The sequence below is a fragment of the Phyllobates terribilis genome, unplaced genomic scaffold (genome assembly GCF_046119375.1).
Source record: "Phyllobates terribilis strain yellow unplaced genomic scaffold, ASM4611937v1 Scaffold_9__5_contigs__length_417890890, whole genome shotgun sequence".
In the NCBI taxonomy this organism is placed as follows: Eukaryota; Metazoa; Chordata; class Amphibia; order Anura; family Dendrobatidae; genus Phyllobates; species Phyllobates terribilis.
The window spans coordinates 150287392-150312139 of NW_027362769.1; the positions used below are offsets into that span (position 1 = coordinate 150287392).

Genomic DNA, 24748 nt, shown 5'->3' on the forward strand with positions numbered 1-24748 from the left:
AGCAACAGACAATGCAACACAGAGGCTACCGAAGACAAATGGTGCAAAAGTTTTAATGAGACCCAATTGCAAAAATAAATTTGCAACAAGGAAGACACACATACAGACCTAGGACTTTGAACATTGATGGACTGATTATTTTTTACATTTTCTTCTATAATTCTACAACCTTCATGCAGAACAGCAATAAATTGCCCAGGGTGCGGCTAGCTTAGCTATTGAAATAAGTAGTCAGACAGCCCCCTCCACATACAGCGCTGATGATGCCGCGCATTAGTGATGACATCACACCAGGCCTTCAAATCAGAAGAGGCACTGGGGATGCTGACAAGTAGGAGGAGGCTGGCAGGTCTCTGGTCCCATTGATCAGCTATCCATAATGGTGTTCTGTGTTATATTTAAAGGGTCAGACGGATGGTGCTCAGCCATAGGTGCAGATATTTTAAACCATGTCTAAATCCAGAAGTGAGACAGTGGGGTTCACTTTTTATCCAGACGCCTCACCCCGAGAGTGTTGGAATAATGCTTACTATTGTATATATTGCAACAACTACTATTTACTACTGTTTAATAGTGCATGGGTTTCTGTCTCCAGAAATAGTGTTATATTGCCAGTAAAGTACTGTTAAAAAAAAAAAAAGAATTAGGAAGTTCCTGTTCACTGTGTGTGTAGCTGGAGCACATTTTACTTTCACTTTGCGAGCTGACAGATAAAGTGCTAAGATCCTAAGCTATAAGAAATAAGAGTTGTAACGTGTGTTATTTTTGTTCCTGAATAAATATATATTCACTGTTGAACGGCTGGACAGTACAGAGCTTAATCTGCTGCCAGCACTCAGTGTATATAATTGTAGTATAAAATAGTGCCCAATAACCTCCAGAATTTGATATGCTTTCTCCGATATAGTTTTGAAGAATTTATCTTTAACTTCTTTGTATTCGTGTGATGTCTCCTTAAGTATTACGTCCTGACATTCATTTTTCTCCATGTTGGTCCAGGTTATTGGATACTGAACTGTTACTGCAGCAAAAAAGAATGAGCTGGAATTAGTTTTTATGGAGTTTCCCAATTTTAATCACAGATTAAAGTGAACATTCTAATAGATCATCAAGTGCCAACTATGAACACAATGATGGCTTGAATGGCTTTGCCTTGTAAGGGTGTGGACTGAATTGCCCTATTCCTGAAGACAACAATCGAGTATTGTAGATAATGTCATGCGTTTATATATATATCTATTGTAATGGGAAATATGTACTGTGGTTTTAGTGTATATTGTAATAGACTGTGATATGGTAGTGAACAGCATAGGCTAAGATATAGTCTAGGAGATAAGATAAGAATAATATCAAAAGACTGACCATCACTTCCAAACAGAAAACTGGTGTGCACAGATGCATACAAAGAGTAGCCATCTCCATAAATAATTAACACATAAAGTTGTACTCTGTAACACTATAGTATTCTAACATGAAATATATGAAATTTGAATTGAATTACTGCTCTAGCCCATTAGAAAAGTCTCATTAGATTAGGATCCCTGCAAAAGAAGGTCACCTTGTCGTTGGCTGCTGGGCATACATGAATTGGCCAATTTATGCGCCAAGTGTCTTCCTTTTTTCCTATTTTCTAGAGCATATATTTCATGTTCGCATACTATAGCATTACAGAGTGCCACTTTATTTGTCAATAAGATAAGAATAGGCTTAGTACATATTGTTATAGGATAGTAACTAGAGATGAGCGGTGTTCGACTCGAACTGTTCGTCAATCTCAAATTCGAGCTGTTTTGGGCGGTGTTCGAGCTGTTCAGCGAACACGAACAATTTGAAAAAAATTCGGCTGTTCGAGGTTATGTTCGATAACTGTTCGTGCACCAAAATCATAACTGGATTTTTTCTCAGTAATGCTGAAAATTAATGTTAATACGCAGTTTGAGTGTACAGCGGGGTGGGGGGGAGGGCAGGGGATGGATCTCTGCAGGAATAATGAAGATCTCCATTTTTTTTTCTCTTTCCCGCATTTACAGTGGGGAGGTGCAATCTGTCAGCCTATCAGCAGCGCACACACGGAGCGAAGTGCTTTTTTTCACACAAGCAAGGGCATGTGTCATTGGCAGTGTATGTCACATGTCCTTGCCCTATAAGATCCAGCCATTTTCCCCGTCGCCACCATTTTCTCACTGCTGCAGCTGCGTGTTAGACGGCACCGCTGTTGCTGTGTGCGCTATACTTTGTTAATTTCAAGGCAATTTTCGCACAAATCTACAGATAGCTTGGGAGTAGGGAATAGTTGTGATTGCAGTCCTTTTAAGGACTAGGTTACATAATTTCCTACGACTTTTATCAGGCAGGTCTGTGCTCTTAAATAGATAGATTGTGGGAGTAAAGACTAATTGTAATTGGAGTCCTTTTCAGGGCTAGGTAACATCAGTTCCTATCACTTTTTGCCAGGCAGGTCTGTTTTAGTGCTGTGCAAGTTTTTTTCACAGCATTTGGCTAAATCTAGCAAAGCAAATCCTTTTTGACCTCTTGCAGTGTGTGTTAGTCAGTGGAGTAGCCTGTGTTGCAAGCTACACCACCTGTGTATAGAATACCATTTTTTTTACTGCACCTAGTGAAGTAAAACCTTTTGGGCATAGCATCATTCTATTAGTCCATCTATACTAACCTCCACCAGGTTGCAAATTCAAAATAATTTGTATCTGCATCTAGCTCTGAAAATATATTTAGGCTTGTAGCAGTGTGTGGGACTTGTTTTATTAGTCCATCTATACTAACCTCCACCAGGTTGCAAATTCAAAATAATTTTTATCTGCATCTAGCTCTGAAAAAAATATTTAGGCTTGTAGCAGTGTGTGGGACTTGTTCTATTAGTCCATCTATACTAACCTCCACCAGGTTGCAAATTCAAAATAATTTTTATCTGCATCTAGCTCTGAAAAAATATTTGGGCTTGGGCTTGTAGCAGTGTGTGGGACTTGTTCTATTAGTCCATCTATACTGACCTCCATCAGGTTGCAAATTCAAAATAATTTTTATCTGCATCTAGCTCTGAAAAAATATTTAGGCTTGTAGCAGTGTGTGGGACTTGTTCTATTAGTCCATGTATACTAACCTCCACCAGGTTGCAAATTCAAAATAATTTTTATCTGCATCTAGCTCTGAAAAAATATTTGGGCTTGGGCTTGTAGCAGTGTGTGGGACTTGTTCTATTAGTCCATCTATACTAACCTCCACCAGGTTGCAAATTCAAAATAATTTTTATCTGCATCTAGCTCTGAAAAAATATTTAGGCTTGTAGCAGTGTGTGGGACTTGTTCTAATAGTCCATCTATACTAACCTCCACCAGGTTGCAAATTCAAAATAATTTTTATCTGCATCTAGCTCTGAAAAAATATTTGGGCTTGGGCTTGTAGCAGTGTGTGGGACTTGTTCTATTAGTCCATCTATACTAACCTCCACCAGGTTGCAAATTCAAAATAATATTTATCTGCATCTAGCTCTGAAAAAATATTTAGGCTTGCAGCAGTGTGTGGGACTTGTTCTATTAGTCCATCTATACTAACCTCCACCAGGTTGCAAATTCAAAATAATTTTTTTCTGCATCTAGCTCTGAAAAAATATTTAGGCTTATAGCAGTGTGTGGGACTTGTTCTATTAGTCCATATATACTAACCTCCACCAGGTTGCAAATTCAAAATAATTTTTATCTGCATCTAGCTCTGGAAAAATATTTAGGCTTGTAGAAGTGTGTGGGACTTGTTCTATTAGTCCATGTATACTAACCTCCACCAGGTTGCAAATTCAAAATAATTTTTATCTGCATCTAGCTCTGAAAAAATATTTGGGCTTGGGCTTGTAGCAGTGTGTGGGACTTGTTCTATTAGTCCATCTATACTAACCTCCACCAGGTTGCAAATTCAAAATAATTTTTATCTGCATCTAGCTCTGAAAAAATATTTAGGCTTGTAGCAGTGTGTGGGACTTGTTCTATTAGTCCATCTATACTAACCTCCACCAGGTTGCAAATTCAAAATAATTTTTATCTGCATCTAGCTCTGAAAAAATATTTGGGCTTGGGCTTGTAGCAGTGTGTGGGACTTGTTCTATTAGTCCATCTATACTAACCTCCACCAGGTTGCAAATTCAAAATAATTTTTATCTGCATCTAGCTCTGAAAAAATATTTAGGCTTGTAGCAGTGTGTGGGACTTGTTCTATTAGTCCATCTATACTAACCTCCACCAGGTTGCAAATTCAAATAATTTTTATCTGCATCTAGCTCTGAAAAAATATTTGGGCTTGTAGCAGTGTGTGGTACTCATTGTATAGGCCATCTATACCAAGCTCCACCAGCTATGAAATTAATAATAATTTTTAGCTGCATCTTGCCTGTAAAATAATTTTGGGCATATGAGCAGTGTGTGGTACTCATTCTATTAGGCCATCTATACTAAGCTCCACCAGCTTTCAAATTACTAATAATTTTTAGCTGCATCTTGCCTGGAAAATAATTTTGGGCATAGTAGCAGTGTGTGGTACTCATTGTATTAGGCCATCTATACCAAGCTCCACCAGCTTTGAAATTAATAATAATTTGTAGCTGCATCTAGCCCGGAAAATAATTTTTCTTCCCAATAGTGGTAGCAATAGAAATATGGGGCGCGCTCCTGGCTAACAAAAATATACGCTTCATAACAAAAAACACCAGCCTAACGCACGGCATTAATAAGATGGCATCATCGTCTCTCCCAGTGCTAGGCCTACTACGCCGGCTAGCATTCCTGTGCCTAAAACACAATGTATGGGTCCGCGCTAGCCATGATGCTGAGGGGTCTAAAGCTGCTGCTAACGCTTTATCACAATTCAATTGGCAGATTTTCACAGAGCTCTTCCCCTACACCCACCCATCGGGCAACAGTTGCCCACCCTCCCTATGGGATCTAGTGGCGAATAGTTGATGCCATTAATCAGAGCGTCAGTTGCCCTGTCGACGTGTCAAGCATACGGTAAGGCATGGGAAGAGTGGACAAGACTAGTAGCAGGCAGACGGGTTGACCAATGTTAACAAGCCAGATTACAAGTCACCATAGAATTTCTCCACCAGCTAATGATGAGGGGCATATCAGAGGCGTCAGTGCAGCGGTGTCTGACCGGAGTAGCATTTCACTTCCAACTACTGAATTGGGGAGATGTGACAAAGAGATTCATCATCAGACAATCCATAAAAGGGTGGAAAAGGGGTCAGCCAAGTCAGGAGTGTAGACGTCCCGTCCCGTGTCACTAAAACTGATTTCTCACATCATATCCCTAACACCATTAACATGACACTCACAATTTGAAGCAACACTGCTGTCTACTGCATTTGCGATCGCCTTCTTCGGGGCGCTATGCATAAGCGAATTAGTCCCTCAATCCAAAATTACCACCAGTGGAGGCTTATTACACCAGGATGTAGTCATAGCCAATAATGCAATACGTCTACGCATACGCCAATCGAAAACAGTTCCAGCGGGCAGGGGCACTTGGGTACTTCTACAACCCACAAATGGTACACTGAGTCGGGTAACAATAGTAAAAACATATATAACCATCAGATCACAAAGTAATTTCTTCCTATCACACATTGATGGAACGCCATTATCAAGATACCAATTCCAAGCTATATTTAATAAATGCATAACATCGGCAGGGAACCACCCCAAAGATTACGGGACACACTCATTCCGCATAGGCGCGGCCACGGAAGCAGCAAGAGCAGGACTGTCAGAAACGGAAGTTCAGAGGATAGGGAGATGGCGATCCACGTGTTTGGCGAGATACATAAGACCGGACTTGTTATCCTAACGTGGTTTGTTTCTTTTACAGGTGACGCTAAGCCAACAGTGTGGGTGATAGGCCACTTGTATATATATTGGGCAGAAAAAACGGCGAAAGTCCGCCCAGGCGGGAGGAAATTAGAGTTTCATAACACATATTTCAACTGGAGAGGTATTAGAGGCCTGCTATGGCCACAGGTACTAATGGAGGTAATCAAGGTAGGGAGAGAGGCAAGAGGTCCGGTCATCTTAGTTATACAGGCCGGGTGAAACGACCTAGGTCATCACAAGAGCGCATAACTAATGGCAATAATGAAACTAGACACTGAGCGCTTCAGAGAATTTTTCACAAAACTAACTATAGTATGGTCAGAGATTGTGCCGATAGCGGTATGGCAAGGTGCGCAGACATCACGGCCATCGAACGGACAAGGCGGGTAATAAATATTCGGATGGCAAAATTTAGAAGAGACAGAGGCGGTGTAGTGATACAACACCGACAACTGGAAGGAGATAAAGCAGGCTTCATACGGCCCGACGGTGTTCACTTAATGGATATTGGACTGGACATATTCCTGTCAGGACTCCAGGACGGAGTGGAACAAGCGTTAAGTGTGATGGATGGGGGTCAGAGTCCTGCATACGAGTACGCAGGATCCTCCGTGGCCTGGAAATAGAAAGGACATGTTGGAGAGTTACACTTGTTGGCCAACTTGCTGGTGTGGAGACCCAGGACATGCTGCAACAAGCTGAATTATTTTAGAAATAAAATGCCTTTCTAATGGAATGAATATAAAGAGTTAATAAAGCTGTGACCGATCCTCACCCATCCAGTTGTAAGAGTTACATTATTGTATTGTCAAGGAAAGGGGGGCAGTAGGGGGGCTGAGCGTCAGGGTTTGGTTGGGGGTCCCCACAGTCTGCCTAGGCTAGATGCATTTAAAAATTATTATTAGATACACAGGCGGTGCAGCTTGCTTCGCAGCTGGGCTACTATGTCCAAAGTATTGCCTACGCTAGATGCAGTTAAAAATTCTACGCTGACTAGCAGACACTGAAGCTTTGGAGCAGACCTCTGAGTTAACAGCTCTTCAGACTCAACCATCTGTGTTACCCCAAGCCATAGTGTATGTAGTTTCTTACAGTTAAAAGGGGGGAGGGGGGCAACCCAACCCACCTGGAATTGACGATGCCAACGTCACGTAAAACACAGCAAGGGGACTCCAAAAAGAGTCTCCATTTTTTCCAAAAATTGTGGCACAGACACCACTTAAGTGGCATCAATTGCCCCAGAGTTGCTTAAAACGTTTGGTGAGGTGATTTTACCAAATCCTCAAGCTTTTAGTCTCCCCAGGATGACACAGGGGTAGAAAAGTCCTTGCAGATCCATGATTTGTTCATCTTTATGAACGTGAGTCTGTCTACATTCTCAGTGGACAGCCGCATGCGCTTATCTGTCAGCACACCACCAGCATCGCTGAACACACGTTCAGAGAGAACGCTGGCTGTGGGGCATGACAAGATCTCCAAGGCGTGAGTGGCTAGCTCCGGCCATTTTTCCAGATTGGAAGCCCAAAATGAGCAAGGGTCCAGTGACACAGTCATAGCTTCGATGTTCACTTGGAGATACTCCTGTACCATCCTCTCTAGGCGTTGACTATGTGTCAGACTTCTTGTCTCCTGTGGCCTTGCAAAGGATGGTCTAAAAAAGTGGTGAAACGATTCCACAAAATTGCTGTTACCAGCAGATACTGTGTTACTGTTACGGTTTGAGTGATGAAGACTCGACAGTCCCACGGTTGGCAAGTTAGAACTGTGAGATTCACTACGTGCACCACTGGTGTTTTGTGGAAAAGTACATGTAAGATTCTGCAACAGCCTCCTGCATGCGTGAATCCCTTTCTATGGCAGGAATTATTTCGGCAAATTTACTTTTGTACCGGGGATCTAAGAGTGTGGCAACCCAGTAGTCGGGATTACTTCGAATTCTGACAATCCGAGGGTCATGTTGCAGGTAGTGCAGCAAGAAGGCACTCATGTGTCTTGCGCATCCAGGAGGACCAAGTCCTTGTTGTGTTGGTAGCGAGGTAAGAATTATGCTTCCTTCCTCTGCCCTCTCCCCCCAACCTCGCACAACAGAAATGTGATCAAGGTCTCCCTCATCTGATGAGTCTTACATGACCATTGCCAGTTCGTCCTCCACTTCTTCCTTGGCTCCTGAACCTTCCTCAACAGTTTGGCTGCTACCATGCGCCCTGGTTAATCCCTCTCCCCCACCCTCCCATGCCTGCCGCCTTGGTGCTGCCGACCGTCTGGACCTTGGAGATGTTATCCCTTCTGCATAAGAATCCTCCTCTACTTCCTCCACCTCCTCTTGTCCCACCACCTGACTCTGAATTCTGTTTAACGTGTGTTCCAGCATGTAAATCACCAGAATAGTCATGCTGATAATGGCATCGTCGTCAGCACTAAACATCTTCGTCGCCATTTCAAAACTGTGCAGAAAGGTGTGTGGCGCCCCTGAGGGTTCAGTCGCCACAGAGGTACTGCATCTCACCCAGACGTGTGGTATCTCACCCTCAGGTAAGGAAGGAGTATGGCTCGGGACCCTAACACCTGCATCCAACACATACCCGCAGTGGGGGTAGGGCAAGATTGCTCCTAAGGGAGAGCACAGTCCCAGGTCCCTAGCTGGTGGGAGGGTCCTATGTAGTGGGTGTGGGTGGAGAAAGCAGCTTAGAAAGAGCAAGCCAGTCAGAGGAGAAGTGACAGGAGCAGAGGCTCTGCATGAGCTCTGCTCCAGAGGCGGGCCTAGCCTGGGAGGCCCAGGACTGAAGGAGAGAAGAGAGGAGTGGGAGCAGGAAGGCTCCAGGAACCAAAGGGACCCTAGGGGTACGGGCCGTGCAGAAGGCCACCCGTACGCCCGCTGCTACCAGGAGGTAGAGGGGTCAGGCCAGATAAGGGGAACCGGTTCCTCAACTAGCGGAGAAACAGCAAGGCTCAACTAGAAACCGGAGGCTGCAGAATTTCATGTACTGCAGGCCAAAGTCCACACCAGTCTCACTAAGAAGGTAGCCACATAGGACCCAGGGGACGGAACACACGTCGCACGCCAAGGCCCGAGGATACCGGTTAGAAATGTCACTGGGTGTGAGGTGCAGGGAGAAGGCCAGAGAAAGGACACACATAAGGGGGTCCTGCTAAGTACTCCGGAGCTATCTGGGGGTGGACTGAGTCCCTCACTGAGCACGCACAGCACGACGGGTGAGATAGCTCTGGTACCTGTAATCTGGACTGCAACAACTGTGAGTAAAGATCTTGGGACTGCATCACACGGACTCTGTGTTCATTACTGACTCCCTGCACTACAACCACCATCATCCACCCACACTGCCCTGAAGCTACACTCTTCCTGTGGGGAGTAATAATACCATTGCTGCAAAACCACCAGCTTCAGAGGACTGTTCCGCAGCGGCGGCCCCTTTGGCCGCACTCCACAGGTGGCATAGTCGGACATTATAAAACCCATACATACAAATTACCCTTGGATTGACCGCCCTGGGTCACGGACCGATCGCTGCCACAGTGCATACAACCCCCAGCGTCTACCGGCCCGGCTCCGGGTACCCCACGGCCCAGGGGGCGCGTCAACTTCATAGGTCCCTGATCTGAGACCACTCCTGCAGCGTGATTTGCCCCACCTCTGGATCTCGTTGGCCCAGGCTATACGTCAGAACGTATTGCACCAGGGCTTGTCGGTGCTGCCACAGTCGCTGCAACATGTGCAGAGTTGAATTCCACCATGTCGGCACATCGCATTTCAGCCGGTGAACTGGCAGGCCAAACGACTTCTGTAGAGATGTAAGTCATTGAGCTGCGGGATGCGAACGGCGGAAGTGAGCACACAGCGACCGTGCCCTCTGCAGAAGGCCATCTAGTCTGGGATAGTGGGCTAAAAATTGCTGGACAACCAGGTTCAACACGTGAGCCATACAAGGCACGTGTGTGACATTGCCCCGGCGAAGGGCCGCACCCAGGTTTGCAGCATTGTCGCACACGGCCTTCCCTGGTTGCAGGTCCAGTGGAGACAACCATTCATGAAACTGGGTCTCCAGAGCGGACCACAACTTCTCAGCTGTGTGACTCACATTTCCCAGACATTTCAAAGTAAAAACCGCCTGATGCCATTGAGCCCTACTGCCAGCATAGTAAGGAGGTGTGCAGGATTCCTTCTGCGCAGTTAGAAAGCGGGTGGCATTACCAGACAGGCTTTGGGTGCAGGTGGAGGACCGAGAGGAGGTTGAGGAGGCCGAAGCAGTGGAGGAACTTATAGACCAGGGGTCCTCAAACTTTTTAAACAGGGGGCCAGTTCACGGTCCCTCAGACCATTGGAGGGCCGGAATATAGTTTTTTTAAAAAAAACTATGAACAAATTCCTATGCACACTGCACATATCTTATTTTGTAGTAAAAAAAACAATACAGGAACAAATACAATATTTAAAATGAAGAACAAGTAAAGTTAAATCAACCGGTATTACAATAGGTAGGTAACTGTACCCAATAGGCAGCATAGGTCCTCAATAGGCAGGTAAATATCCCCAATAGGCAGCATAGGTCCCCAATAGGCAGGTAAATGTCCCCAATAGGCAGGTAAATGTCCCCAATAGGCAGGTAAATGTCCCCAATAGGCAGGTAAATATCCCCAATAGGCAGCATAGGTCCTCAATGGGCAGGTAAATTTTCCCAATAGGCAGGCTGTTTCCCCCTTATAATGCCATATGCAGGCTGATCCACCCCTTATAATGCCCCATGCAGGCTGTTCCCCCCTTATAATGTCCCATGCTGGATGCCACCCCCCATATAATGCCCCATGCAGCATGTCACCCCCCCATATAATGCCCCATGCGGCATGTCACCCCCCCATATTATGCCCCATGCAGCATGTCACCCCCCCATATTATGCCCCATGCAGCATGTCACCCCCCCCATATTATACCCCATGCAGGATGTCCCTTTCCCCCCATATAATGCCCCATGCAGGATGTCCCTTTCCTCCCCCATAAAATGCCCTATGCAGGATGTCACCCCCCATATAATGCCCCATGCAGGATGTCACCCCCCATATAATGCCCCATGCAGGATGTCACCCCCCATATAATGCCCCATGCAGGATGTCACCCCCCATATAATGCCCCATGCAGCATGTCACCCCCCCATATAATGCCACATGCAGCATGTTACCCCCCCATATAATGCCCCATGCAGCATGTCACCCCCCCATATAATGCCCCATGCAGGATATCACTCCCCTGTCTTTATAATGCCCCATGCAGCATGTCACCCCCCCATATAATGCCCCATGCAGCATGTCAACCCCCATATAATGCCCCATGCAGCATGTCACCCCCCCATATAATGCCCCATGCAGCATGTCACCCCCCCATATAATGCCCCATGCAGGATATCACTCCCTTGTCTTTATAATGCCCCATGCAGCATGTCACCCCCCCATATAATGCCCCATGCAGCATGTCAACCCCCATATAATGCCACATGCAGCATGTTACCCCCCCATATAATGCCCCATGCAGCATGTCAACCCCCATATAATGCCCCATGCAGCATGTCACCCCCCCATATAATGCCCCATGCAGCATGTCACCCCCCCATATAATGCCCCATGCAGGATATCACTCCCCTGTCTTTATAATGCCCCATGCAGCATGTCACCCCCCCATATAATGCCCCATGCAGCATGTCAACCCCCATATAATGCCCCATGCAGCATGTCACCCCCCCATATAATGCCACATGCAGCATGTTACCACCCCATATAATGCCCCATGCAGGATGTCACCCCCCATATAATGCCCTATGCAGGATGTCACCCCCCATATAATGCCCCATGCAGGATGTCACCCCCCATATAATGCCCCATGCAGCATGTCACCCCCCCATATAATGCCACATGCAGCATGTTACCCCCCCATATAATGCCCCATGCAGCATGTCACCCCCCATATAATGCCCCATGCAGGATATCACTCCCCTGTCTTTATAATGCCCCATGCAGCATGTCACCCCCCCATATAATGCCCCATGCAGCATGTCAACCCCCATATAATGCCCCATGCAGCATGTCACCCCCCCATATAATGCCCCATGCAGCATGTCACCCCCCCATATTATACCCCATGCAGGATGTCCCTTTCCCCCCATATAATGCCCCATGCAGGATGTCCCTTTCCCCCCCATAAAATGCCCTATGCAGGATGTCACCCCCCATATAATGCCCCATGCAGGATGTCACCCCCCATATAATGCCCCATGCAGGATGTCACCCCCCATATAATGCCCCATGCAGGATGTCACCCCCCATATAATGCCCCATGCAGCATGTCACCCCCCCATATAATGCCACATGCAGCATGTTACCCCCCCATATAATGCCCCATGCAGCATGTCACCCCCCCCATATAATGCCCCATGCAGGATATCACTCCCCTGTCTTTATAATGCCCCATGCAGCATGTCACCCCCCCATATAATGCCCCATGCAGCATGTCAACCCCCATATAATGCCCCATGCAGCATGTCACCCCCCCATATAATGCCCCATGCAGCATGTCACCCCCCCATATAATGCCCCATGCAGGATATAACTCCCCTGTCTTTATAATGCCCCATGCAGCATGTCACCCCCCCATATAATGCCCCATGCAGCATGTCAACCCCCATATAATGCCACATGCAGCATGTTACCCCCCCATATAATGCCCCATGCAGCATGTCACCCCCCCATATAATGCCCCATGCAGGATATCACTCCCCTGTCTTTATAATGCCCCATGCAGCATGTCACCCCCCCATATAATGCCCCATGCAGCATGTCAACCCCCATATAATGCCCCATGCAGCATGTCACCCCCCCATATAATGCCACATGCAGCATGTTACCCCCCCATATAATGCCCCATGCGGCATGTCACCCCCCCATATAATGCCCCATGCAGGATATCACTCCCCTGTCTTTATAATGCCCCATGCAGCATGTCACCCCCCCATATAATGCCCCATGCAGCATGTCAACCCCCATATAATGCCCCATGCAGCATGTCACCCCCCCATATAATGCCCCATGCAGCATGTCACCCCCCATATAATGCCCCATGCAGCATGTCACCCCCCCATATAATGCCCCATGCAGGATGTCACCCCCCATATCATGCCCCATGCAGGATGTCACCCCCCCATATTATACCCCTTGCAGGATGTCACCCCCCCCCCCCCATATAATGACCTATGCCTCCATACATTAAAAAAAAAAAAAATCCAATACTCACCTCACTTCTCACTTGCTGCCACTGCTCTACTCTGGTCTGGACTCCAGCGTAGCGTCGTCGTCATCCCGCTCTGCGCTGCCTGTGACGGCACTCGGGAGGGCGCGGTGTAAAGACGTCACCGCACCCTCTGACCTGAGACGTCACAGGAGCAGGAAGACAGCGGATCTGCAGAGGCACGGGGAGAAGTAAGTATCCGCCTGCCGGGGCCCTGAGCAAGCGGGGGAGAAGGGCGGGCGCTGACACCGCTCTCTTTTCCTCCGCCCATAGCCCGGCGGGCCGGATAAAAGTCCGCGGGCCGCATGTGGCCCGCGGGCCGTAGTTTGAGGTCCCCTGTTCTAGATAAAGAGGATTGACGTACAACTCGTGGGGACGGCAAGACTTGGACAGCAGCCCCTTGTCCTGCTGTCACCATAGTTACCCAGTGCCCAGTCAGCCGACATGTAACGCCCCTGTCCATGCCTACTCGCCCAAGTGTCTGTGGTGAAATGCACCCTGTCACACACAAAGTTTCTCAAAGAAGCGGTGATGTTGTGTGCGACATGCTGGTGGAGCGCAGGCACACCTTTCTTTGAGAAGTAGTGCCGACTGGGCATCTGGTACTGGGGCACTGCGACGGACATAAGGTCTCGAAAATCCTCTGTGTCCACCAGGCGGAAAGGCAGCATTTCTGTAGCCAACAGCTTGCAGATGGTGAAATTCAACCTCTTAGCTTTGTCATGGCTAGGAGGAAATGGTCTTTTACTTGTCCACATCTGAGGGACCGAGGGCTGGCTGTTGTGCTTAGACAGGGTTGAGTAGGGTGTCCCTGGCAAACTTGCCGGTCTGTGAGGAAGATGCAGGCGGAAAAGTTAGGTTGCCTTGATCCAAAGGTGGTGCTCTCGATGTCGGAGAGCGCTCAACACCAGCTGGTGTTTCCACTTCCAAATGAAATGATGACCTGCCAATCACATTGGCTGTTGCGGGTAAAGAGGTGGCAGGTCTGCGTCCAAAAACATGTGTGACTGCTGTCCCCCCAGTCACAGAGGATGAAGAGGCCGTGGATGCACAAGATGGGGCAGACGGTGGTTGGCCCGGCCCGCTAGGCCGCATTGTAGCACAGTGAGCTTCCCACTGCAACTTATGCTTCATATCCATGTGACGGTTCATGCATGAAGTACTCAAACTATGGATTCTTTGGCCTCTACTTAGCTTTTGGTGACAAATATTACAGATAACACGAGTTGGGTCATCCTTATCGATCTGAAAAAATGCCCAGGCTATGCAAGGCTTAGAGCCCATGCCACCTGAAGAGCCACTACGACTTGTGGTCAGAGGCAGAGTTGTGGTTGAGGATGCAGTTGTTGACGTGCTTCCAGTACTCGGTCTCTGTCCAGGAAGGCGCAACCTAACCTCGTTGTCAATAGCATCTGTGACGCCCAGCTGCGCTTGGTATCACAGATCCTAGAAGAGTGCATTGATGGAATCCTCCACAAGAGGCCCCCATAAACATTCACACATCTCCACCTTCCACCTCAGACCAGCAGACGGAGCCCGTTAGGGATATAAATAGGGAAGGTGGAGCTAGGCAGTTCAGTTCCTCTGAAGAGTTCCTGCAGTAGAGAAGCCTAAGAGAGGTCAGTCTGCAGTGGAGCTCAGTCTAGTCTAGAGAACTCAGTTAATAGTTCAGCAGTGGAGCACGAGGCTCCTGTTAGCTAGATTCAGGGAGCCCAGTTAGAGCTTAAGGTGTGCCGGCGCCATAAGATCGGTGAAGCGCGGCAAGCTGCCGTTAGTGTGTATAGCCTAGTGAGGGCCCGAGTAGGCCGAAGGCGAGTGGAGAGTTAGTACATAGGGGCCAGAGGAGCTTAACCAGCTCACCCCGAAGCATTTACCGGACACCAGATCCGAGCTTACCGGGATCTCTATGACCCAGTAAGGCATAACCGGAATCCCTGGAGAAATACAAGTCCCAGGATCGCTAAGGTGCTGATATGTAACAGAGCCAGGAGACCCTTAGGCCCCACATACTGGGAGTGTGAACTCCAAGACAAGGCCCTACGACAAGGTCAGCCAGCGCAGGACAGAGACAAAGTTAGGCCTAGCTCCAGGCAGGTCAGAAACTTACTACGCAGAGGCAAGAAACAGGAGGCCCTACACCCGCTCATTGGGGAGGATCCTGATATGCACCCTTCACCCTACAGTGCTCCGGGATGTGCCTGAATTTCCACCAGTAAAAGGTACTGAAGTGACTACTGTGTCCGTTCCCGTTCTTACTCTGACCCAGCTGGGTCTCGCCTGTCCTGCATTCCCCCTGCATACGCTTTTCTGAGGCCTAGCTCCACCTGTGGGGAGCTATACCATCGAGCTGCCTTATCACCGGCCTCAGTGGACTACTGCAGCGCTGGTGCTTCACACCAGATACCACAGGTGGCGTCACAAACGCTTATAAAATTAACAATTATGCACCCTTTTAAAGAGTGACCCCAGGGTATGGGCCCGGGAGCCGACCACCGCGACATCCCAAAGGCCAGGCAAAGGCCCGGGTACCGAGTCATCCCCATCCCCTGGGCTAGTCACATCCTCCTCCACCTCCTCTGCTGACCTCATCGACTGGCTGACTGTGGGTTGACAGTAAGTGGGATCTCCAACCTCGTCATCATCACCCTGTGTGTTCTCACACCCGTCGTCCTCAGAGCCAACCTCTTCCTGCCCTGACCGAAAAGTCAAGTTGTCGCTCCAATCATGTATTTGAGTCTCATCATCGTCTTCATCATTGTCTCCACCAACAGGAGTTACAGTTTGGGAACGAGGGTCTACATTATGCTCAGAACCTTCTTCATCTGGTCCTGGATCCGACTCATAAAGATTCTGGGCATCAGTGCAGATCATTTCCTCGTCTGGATTAACAGAAGCTCTGGAGCAGACCTCCATTTCCCAGGCTATAGTATGAGTAAACAGCTGTGCTACCCCATACTCAGACGGGCAGCTGGAGACTTGGGAGCTGTGAGGAAGCAAGTGCGATTGGGGTGACACCTCTGAGGACTGGAGTATTTGTGATGTTGAAGTTGAGGTGAAGGAGAGCCCACTTGAAGGAGCACTTGATATCCGTTGAAGCACCTGCTGTTTTTGTGCCTCATCTGGAATTTGTAGCGATGGGCGTGTCCGTAAGAAAGGGATCGTATCACATTGTCCATGAAAAGAAGTAGACATCTTAGTTTGGCTGGAAGATGGTCTTTCTTCTGCAGATGTTACTCCCCCCCACCGCGCGGGGAAAGCTCGACCCACCAGCGGACAGGCACCAGTATTGGGAGAGGGGGTCTGGCCGTCAGGGTCCACCGTGGCTCTGGCACAAACCCGGAGACACGGAGGTCGCACGGGCAGGAACGGACTGGCCATGTCGGCTTCGCACTCCAGCGTAGTCCCTCTGCCCGCTCGCGCCCGTAACCTCAAAGGGATGCGCAAGCGGCTTTTCTTTCCAGGGCTGTTCCCCGCCCAGCAGGAACATGGGGGAGCTCCTGTCGGCCTTCCACTGTACTCCCTTACCTCCCTCGCCCTCTTTCCTTCTTCCATTCTCCATCTAACCCCTCGGCTCTGTGGTGTCCGCTCTCCCTCCAGCTCTCTCCTTCTCATAGGTGGACTACCGCGTGTATTCACACTGTGGAGAATCTTTTGGGCCCAGGCATAAGAAGTTGTCGAGGTAATGGATAATATGTGCCCCCTTAGAAAATTCCATGACAACCCATTCGAGGAAGCAACTAAACGCCTCAAATAGTGAGCAGGATCTGGACCACCCCATGGGCAAACAGCTATCTATATAGTATGCTCCTTCCCAGAAGCAGCCCAATAGGTGGACACTATTCGGAGGCACAGGTAGTAAGTAACCGGAACGCCGCATCAATGTCTGTTTTGGCCATTAGGGTGACCCTTCCCAACTTCTTGATCCGCCTGATTGCCTTGTCAAAGGATGTACAGTATATACTACTGTACTTGGTTCCGCATCGATGTTGTCGTTTACTGACCTGCCCCTTGGATATGACAAATGGTGGATTAGTCCGAATGTATTGGGTTCCGTTTTTGGCACAACTCACAACGGGGATACCACTACGTCTTGTAAGGAAAGTGTTCTGAATAGAAAAGCCATTCTACCTAAAGATATTTCTTTTTTTAATTTGCTTGTCACGACGTCTGGGTGTTGGTAGGCTGATTTTAGATTTTTACTCCAGCCTTTCTTGATTTTAGAAGGGCATGACATGCCTATATCTGTGTCTCCCTCTCCTTTTACTCCTCCACCTCTTTTCTTTTCGCATGACTATATGCACTTGTCACTTTTCCATGTGTTAGATGTGTCTTCTGAGCAGTTTGTCAGCTTTTGGACACATTTGAAGTGTTTTCTATGTGTTTCTATGTGTTTTTGTTTGCCTGCCATTGGTTTTAATGGTGTTCGAAGGTGTTCGACGAACAGTTCGACGAACAGTTCGGCGAACGTACGGGTGTTCGACGAACCGAACCGAACTCGAACACTACGGGGGTAGCTCAACACTAATAGTAACTGTAGTTAGCTCAAGTTACAGGTATAAGATACAGTTAATGTTTGGGATGAGCCCAAAGTGAGAGGATGCTAGTGCTAGTGTAAATCAGGCACTTCCTGGTAGTGACTCAGATAGGGAAGTCCAGTAACAAGGTCAAGCCCAAATGCAGTGGACTGCTATGTTCAGCATGTACCTATCATCCAAGGTAGTCGGAGGCCATACTAGAATCCCGTGCTGATATTCCGGCAACGTCAGGAGCTCAAGGCCCTGACATGGGGGCTAAAGGGCACATCGTGTCCTCTGTTGCATGGGGGAGAGATGGACGCGGAACCGTGTGAAGGGAAGGTAGCGGATCCCGGGTGCACTGCAGAACTGAACACAAAATCCTTGGGGCTGACAGAGCCAGTGGGCATAGGGTTAGTCCAAGAGGAACGAATGGTAGGGCTGAAGATGTGTTGTGCAGAGGAAGTAAAGAACAGGAAGTGTTGTGCCCTATCCCACGTGTTCCAATATGATGAACTAGAACTATCCAGTAAACTTCTGATGGTTGAAATAAACTTGGTGTCCCTTGAATTGTGTGCGGCGGCTCCTGAAGACAGAGGCCTGCGGCCTACAAGTGAGTGTGATGCACCCCACACCCGACAGCACACTAGGACTGGGACATGGTTTTACTGTAAAATGCCAGAGCGTAACGGGACAGTCATGACCAGGAACGGACTGGGACAGAAATTTAGTCCTGGCATTTGAAAGCACACAGGCCCATGCAGTCCCCACTCCCAAGCACCAGATGGGATATATTACTAACATTACCCTGCCTGGAGGAAATCAAGATGGTCCGCCCAACAGCCCCTTATATAAACTATGATGGTCCAACCCACAGCGCCCTATATAGTATGATGGTCCCCTACAGAGCCCCAAAAAAAGAAAAAAATCTTTATACTCACCTAATCCAGACTCCTCAGCGTCTGTCCCCTCTTCTATCTATTCATACAGTTGATGCTGGCGGTGTGTTGTGACGTCATTGCACAGCCGACGTCCCCTGCTTGGTACCGGCCTCCGGCAGGCCACAATCACCGAGGGATTGTATGGAATGGGCTCATGTGTTGAGCCTGCTGCTAACCTGGGGCGCTCTGGCTATTTTACACAGCAAATATCTTCTATGACTGGAGCAATTTAACCACATATATTCTGTTGTAAACAGAGATCATTGCACCTAAGTGGTTAGACAGAAGGGGGTCCCGTTTGACACCAACACTGAGCTCCCATGATACGATGGTGAGAACCTGTGTCTAGCGCTTACATATCGCCAGTCACCACGGTATGTACACACTCCCATATCTCCAGTTGTGTGATGATGGTCTCATAACGGAAAGTCAACAGCTATCTCTCCCACTGCCTCAGCCAAGTATTCCTGTGTTCTCCATGACAGAGCCATGGCCAAAACACTTCTACCAGTGGCTGATCTCCCGGAGAACAAAATGATCGGCCGTTGAAATTGTTGACGAAGAGTCAGGTGGCTCCCATACACATTAGATTGTTAGCCCATCCCTCAGATATCACAGGCTTTGTCTGACAATAGTTTAATGTATATGGGAGCTTTGAAGGGATCATTCACTTACAGAGAAGTTTTTCCAACAACCTATGTTAGGAATAAAAAATAAAATAAACTGTCCCTTATGCACCCTCCCCGGGTCCAGCGCCGAGTCTCTGCCGCTGTTTACAGTGCCTGTTATTGTCTGTCGCACTGAGAACACATTGACGTTGCAGCAGAGAATAACTAAGCTCAGTGGTTCTGAGCAGCTCAGAGACGCAGATCGGCTGTCGCACTGTCAATGTGATGTCAGCGCTGCAGACAATAAGACACTGGGAGCAGCGGTAGAAACTCAGTGCTGGACCCGGGTCCAACTTCTATTGTAGCTTATAGGAAAAACTTTTCTGAAAGGTGATAGCCCCTTTAAGTTAAGATCCATGTTATATAAACTTTGTTAGCCAAAGCAAAATAAATCACCGTATCATACCTTTTTGAAGCATTGCTGACAATATCAACTCTTCTCTTTGCAGTGCCTTAAAAGAAAATATAAAAATGATATGAAACAAAGTAAAGGCCTCCAGCTCAGATAACGGTAATGGAGAAGAGCAAGTAGTGAGAAAACCAAAACAATTGAAATACATATCCAGATGTAGTTGCTTCCCTATTTCAAATTGAACCCAAAGCCCCATCAATATCAATTGTTGCAGGACATGGATTTAACATGTGACCACTTTGCGCATTTAAAAGACTATAAAAAATCCTACTACGCCATTGGGACCACCATGAGGGTAGTAATAGTGTATTTCTGCCAGGAAATTATTTAAGAAGAAAATCCCACCATAACCCATCTACTTGTCTCACTTACTGCCCTTGTATTAAATGAGTCCTATTTATATGGGTATTTCGATCTTTTGGTAAGATATGCCATGACTTTGTAATTGGTGAGGGTTCAACCTCTGTGACACTGTGTGCTGGTGCTCCCCGCCACTAACAGTGCAGGTGAATGACGTTGTGTTGCTCCTGTACAGCTGGTAGCTCAGAACCTAAATGGGAACCCCCCTTTATTCTCAGATCAGATGTGGTATTATTATTTATTTAACGGCCTTCGGCTCGATCTCGAGCCATGGCGACTTGATGGATAAACCCTCTGTAGGAAGATCGATCTTGTGCTCGATCTACTAGGGTCTTCTCCACCGTAATCTTGATTGTATCAAGCCATCAGGTTGCTAATCTTCCTCTTCGCCTTGTTCCTTCAATTCTTCTGACTATGATGTCCTCCAGTGATCACTCTCATCGTATGATGTGTCCAAAGTAGACAAATCATAGCTTGGTGATCTTTGCTTCGAGTGACATGTCTGGCTTGATTTGTTCCAAAATTTGTTTGTTCTTCTTGCCATCCATGGTATTAATAACATTCTTTTCCAGCTCCATATTTTGAAGGAATCAGTTATTCTTCTGTCTTGTTTCTTTATCGTCCAGGTTTCACATCCGTATGTTACCACAGAAAAGACAAAATTATGTACGAGCCAAGTGAAATGTTCCTCAATTTGAAGAGCTTGTCCAGTAACTTCATTATTGATTTGTCCATAGCTATTTTCCTATTCACTTCCGGTGTCGTCACTGCATTGGAGTAGGTTGAAGTCCTTTACAACTTCCAGTTCGTTGCCTTCCATCTTAGATATGTCCCGGTCGTACCTGGCAGTAGTCAATACCTTTGTCTTCTTTGTATTGAGTAGCAGTCCCATGTTTGAGCTTTCCATCTTGACAATCCGTAATAAGTCCTCCATTCCATCTACTCTTGTTGCGATCAATGTTATATCGTCTGCGTATTAAGATTGTTGATTCGCCAAGCAATTTTAAGTTCTTTTTTTTCGTCAAGTCCAGCACTCCTGAAAATAGCTTCTGCATACAAATTGAAGAGATATTGTGACCTATGTGGTATTGCACTGTAAAATGGGACTGCTGCTATAATAGATAAAAACATGTTCATATGGGGCCAATTTAATTCAAAGAACTAAAGCCCCAATTAGTCTTCTGTTTCTTCTTACCACTTTGATTTGGAGAAGGGTCTCCAAATATGTGATAAAAACTACACTGATAGTAACCAATGGATTGTACAATGTATGGGAATTGGATTAATCTTTCTGCCAGATTATGTCGTCATGACCCCAGATGTCCATCAAAATTACAGAATGAGGTACAATATGGTGGATTTAGATGTAGAAGGTAGCCCAAAGTCATATTTCGGAGTGTAGCATAGAAACTTTTGACGACAGCTCTACATATGATAAATCTTCAATCCTGGTTATAGATTAAAATAAGATACCTGTAACTCTGTGCTCTTGGCTTGAAAAACCTCAAGATACTTCTTGTAAATGTTTTCATCAATGACGATAATGAAGATTGTTTCAAGGGATGGAATTAAGGTATGGGATAAGTAGTTCAGAATACTGCTCAGAATGGCCGTGATGGATTCGTCTACATTTACCCGAGCAATGCCTGCAAAACACGTGTTTAGTAAGTGCAAACTATTTTCTTATAGTCATTCTTTGAATCAAAATGTTAGTATAATTCACTTGATTTGGAACTTCCTTCTGCTGTGAGTTTGTGCCGGGTGTCAGAGCACTGTGCTCAGATCTTTTCGCATGAGAGAATCACAGCACAGGTGCGGAGAAGACGGAGAAACTAATTTCTCCATCTCCTCCATTGTCGGCGACTTGTATGGGTGAGTGTGATCTGACTCTCGGATGCACCCGCAGGATGCTAAGATTGTTTTCTCATGCCGGATCGGCATGAGAAAAAGATCACAGATCTGCACTGCTCCATAGTATAACATTGGATTGAGTGCTATTCGATATAACATCGCATAGCACTTGTCCGAGTTATACGGCAGTGTGAGCGAGCCCTAAAGGTGATAACATAAATATGTGCTATATATAACAGACACCATAAAATCACCCCACAAGAGCACCTAAAACCTGTCAAAATAAGTCTGGATGAGCTAACATGGAAAAACATCTCATTGTAGTGGGAGACTTGCATTCTGGTGTCCCTGACAATGGGCCCCTAGAACTATTGTCATTCGGAGCTCAGCTTTCACTTCTTAAACCAATGATCTGTGGATGGTCGCTGCCAGGGCCGGCGTCAGCACCCGGCACACCCGGGAAAATGCCGGGGCCCTGAGTAGGCAGGGGGCCCACTCACCGTCGGGCACCCCACCGCGCTATGGGACCCGTGAGTGTTGAGGCGTTAGCGCCCACTCCCCCTGCTTGCTCAGGGCCCCGGCAGCTGGCAGCACAATACTTACCTCTCCCCATGCCTCCGCAGCAGCTCCGGTCTCTTCCGCGGCTGCTGCACTGTGACGTTTCAGGTCAGAGGGCGCGGTGACGTCTTTACACCGCGCCCTCCCCTGAGCCGTCACAGGCAGCGCAGAGCAGGAAGACGCCGGCGACGCTGGAGTCCAGAGTAGCAGCAGCAGGTGAGAAGTGAGGTGAGTATTTGATTTTTAATTTTTTTTTAATGTATGGAGGCATGGGGCATTATATGGTGTGGGGGGACAAGTGACATCCTGCATGAGGCATTAAAAGGGGGGGGTGACATCCTGCATGGGGCATTATAAGGGAGGGAGGGGGTGACATCCTGCATGGGGCATTATAAGGGAGGTGGGTGTGACATCCTGCATTTGGCATTATAGGGGAGGGAAGGGGTGACATCCTGCATGGGGCATTATATGGTGGGTGGGGAACAGTGACATCCTGCATGGGGCATTAAAATGGGGGGGGGGGGTGACACCCTGCATGGGGCATTATAAGGGGGGGGTGACAGAACAGCCTGCATGGGGCATTATAAGGGGGGAACAGCCTGCATGGGGCATTATGTGGGGGGAACAGCCTGCATGGGGCATTATATGGGGGGGAACAGCCTGCATGGAGCATTATGTGGGGGCCAGTATCCTGTATGGAGCATTTTATGGGGGCCAGTATTCTGTATGGAGCGATTCGCCGGTTTCTGAGCTATTGTGGGATTTACAATAGATATTGGTCATGTATTGTAAGAAGTGAAATCTTTGGCATTGTACTATATATATATATATATTTTTCTGCGGTATCTGTGCCTCATGAATCGTGGTATGTGTTAAAGGGGCCCACTGAGACTCTTTCGCCCGGGGCCCAGAAAATCCTGAAGCCGGCCCTGGTCGCTGCTACAATTGTTGCTTTCTTTCTCCCCCCAGTTACTTACCTGTCCCAATGGCTGGCAGTGCCACACTCGTGAACCCATTCTTATTGCATTCTTGCAGAATTTTGTCAATAGAAGGTTGATAAGCGGACACCCAGGTGGGTCCAATAATATGCATGATATTTTTGCTTCCAAGTTTCCCACCACTTGTAATTGCAACTTCATTTTCTTTTAAAGTACCTAAGAAGGATACAGAGGGGAATGCAGGACATGAACCTTATATCCTTCTCTTATTTGCCTCATACTCTCCTTATATCATCTTATTCCGTATAATGATATATGATAATTATAATTGTGCATCCACCTGAATTTAGATAAATTAAAAAATAAAAAGATACCAATTTTTTTGCATTCCTCCTTAACAATTTCCCCTGCAGCTCTCAATATAGCGCCTGAAACACCTGTAAAGAGAAATAAAATGCATGAGAATAGCTTATAATTTATAATAAGACTCTTATTTACAACATATAATTGCATTAGTTTAGTGCGAATGTTCCTTATCGGATCCATCAGGCTCCTTAATGAATGAGTTCAGCAGGTGTTGTGCTTGGAAGAGAACGCTATATTTTTTTCCCATGACCTGTTTCAATTGTATAGAATACCTTTATAACATCGATAAGTAAAGAAACTTTTTGAGACGAGAGCTGGACTGTCAGTTTAAGAGAAACTGCATTGTTATTACCAAATAAGAAACTTTTTGAGACGAGAGCTGGACTGTCAGTTTAAGAGAAACTGCATTGTTATTACCAAATGTCGATTTCAGGTTTGAACCTATAGTATCAGCTAGAGGAGATTTGGACCTGGAAAAGAGCCGAGTGACCATTTATTACTGATTGTTCTTGGAAGATAGCACCCAGTTACGCTAAGGCAGATTTCTGGCAATAGGCAGAACCACTGCAGAACCCCAGAAACCTTATGTTCTAAATATAAGTTTAGCCAGATGACGAGCAATAAGTATACCACTTTGGTGCCCCAGAAATGGAATATTTACGACCAAGATTCTCTTTAATATACACCACGCGCAGAATTATTAGGCAAATGCGTATTTTGATCACATGATACTTTTTATACATGTTGTCCTACTCCAAGCTGCATAGGCTTGAGAGCCAACTACCAATTAAGTAAATCTGGTGATGTGCATCTCTGTAATGAGGAGGGGTGTTGACTAATGACATCAACACCCTATATAAGGTGTGCTTAATTATTAGGCAACTTCCTTTCCTTTGGCAAAATGGGTCAGAAGATAGATTTGACGGGCTCTGAAAAGTCCAAAATTGTGAGATGTCTTGCAGAGGGATGCAGCAGTCTT

General features: G+C 46.9%; 1 protein-coding gene across 1 annotated transcript in view; it reads right to left on the reverse strand.

Moving 5' to 3' along the window:
- The window catches only part of LOC141160886 (protein mono-ADP-ribosyltransferase PARP15-like), a 148726-nt gene that overhangs the window by 16273 nt on the left and 107705 nt on the right, over positions 1–24748 (reverse strand). Inside the window, exons 8-12 of the mRNA XM_073645689.1 lie at positions 23778–23840; positions 23443–23619; positions 21530–21702; positions 19691–19736; positions 876–1021 (exon numbers count right to left, since the gene is read on the reverse strand). Coding sequence (XP_073501790.1) covers positions 876–1021; positions 19691–19736; positions 21530–21702; positions 23443–23619; positions 23778–23840 — 605 coding nt within the window. The remainder of the gene's footprint in view (positions 1–875; positions 1022–19690; positions 19737–21529; positions 21703–23442; positions 23620–23777; positions 23841–24748) is intronic.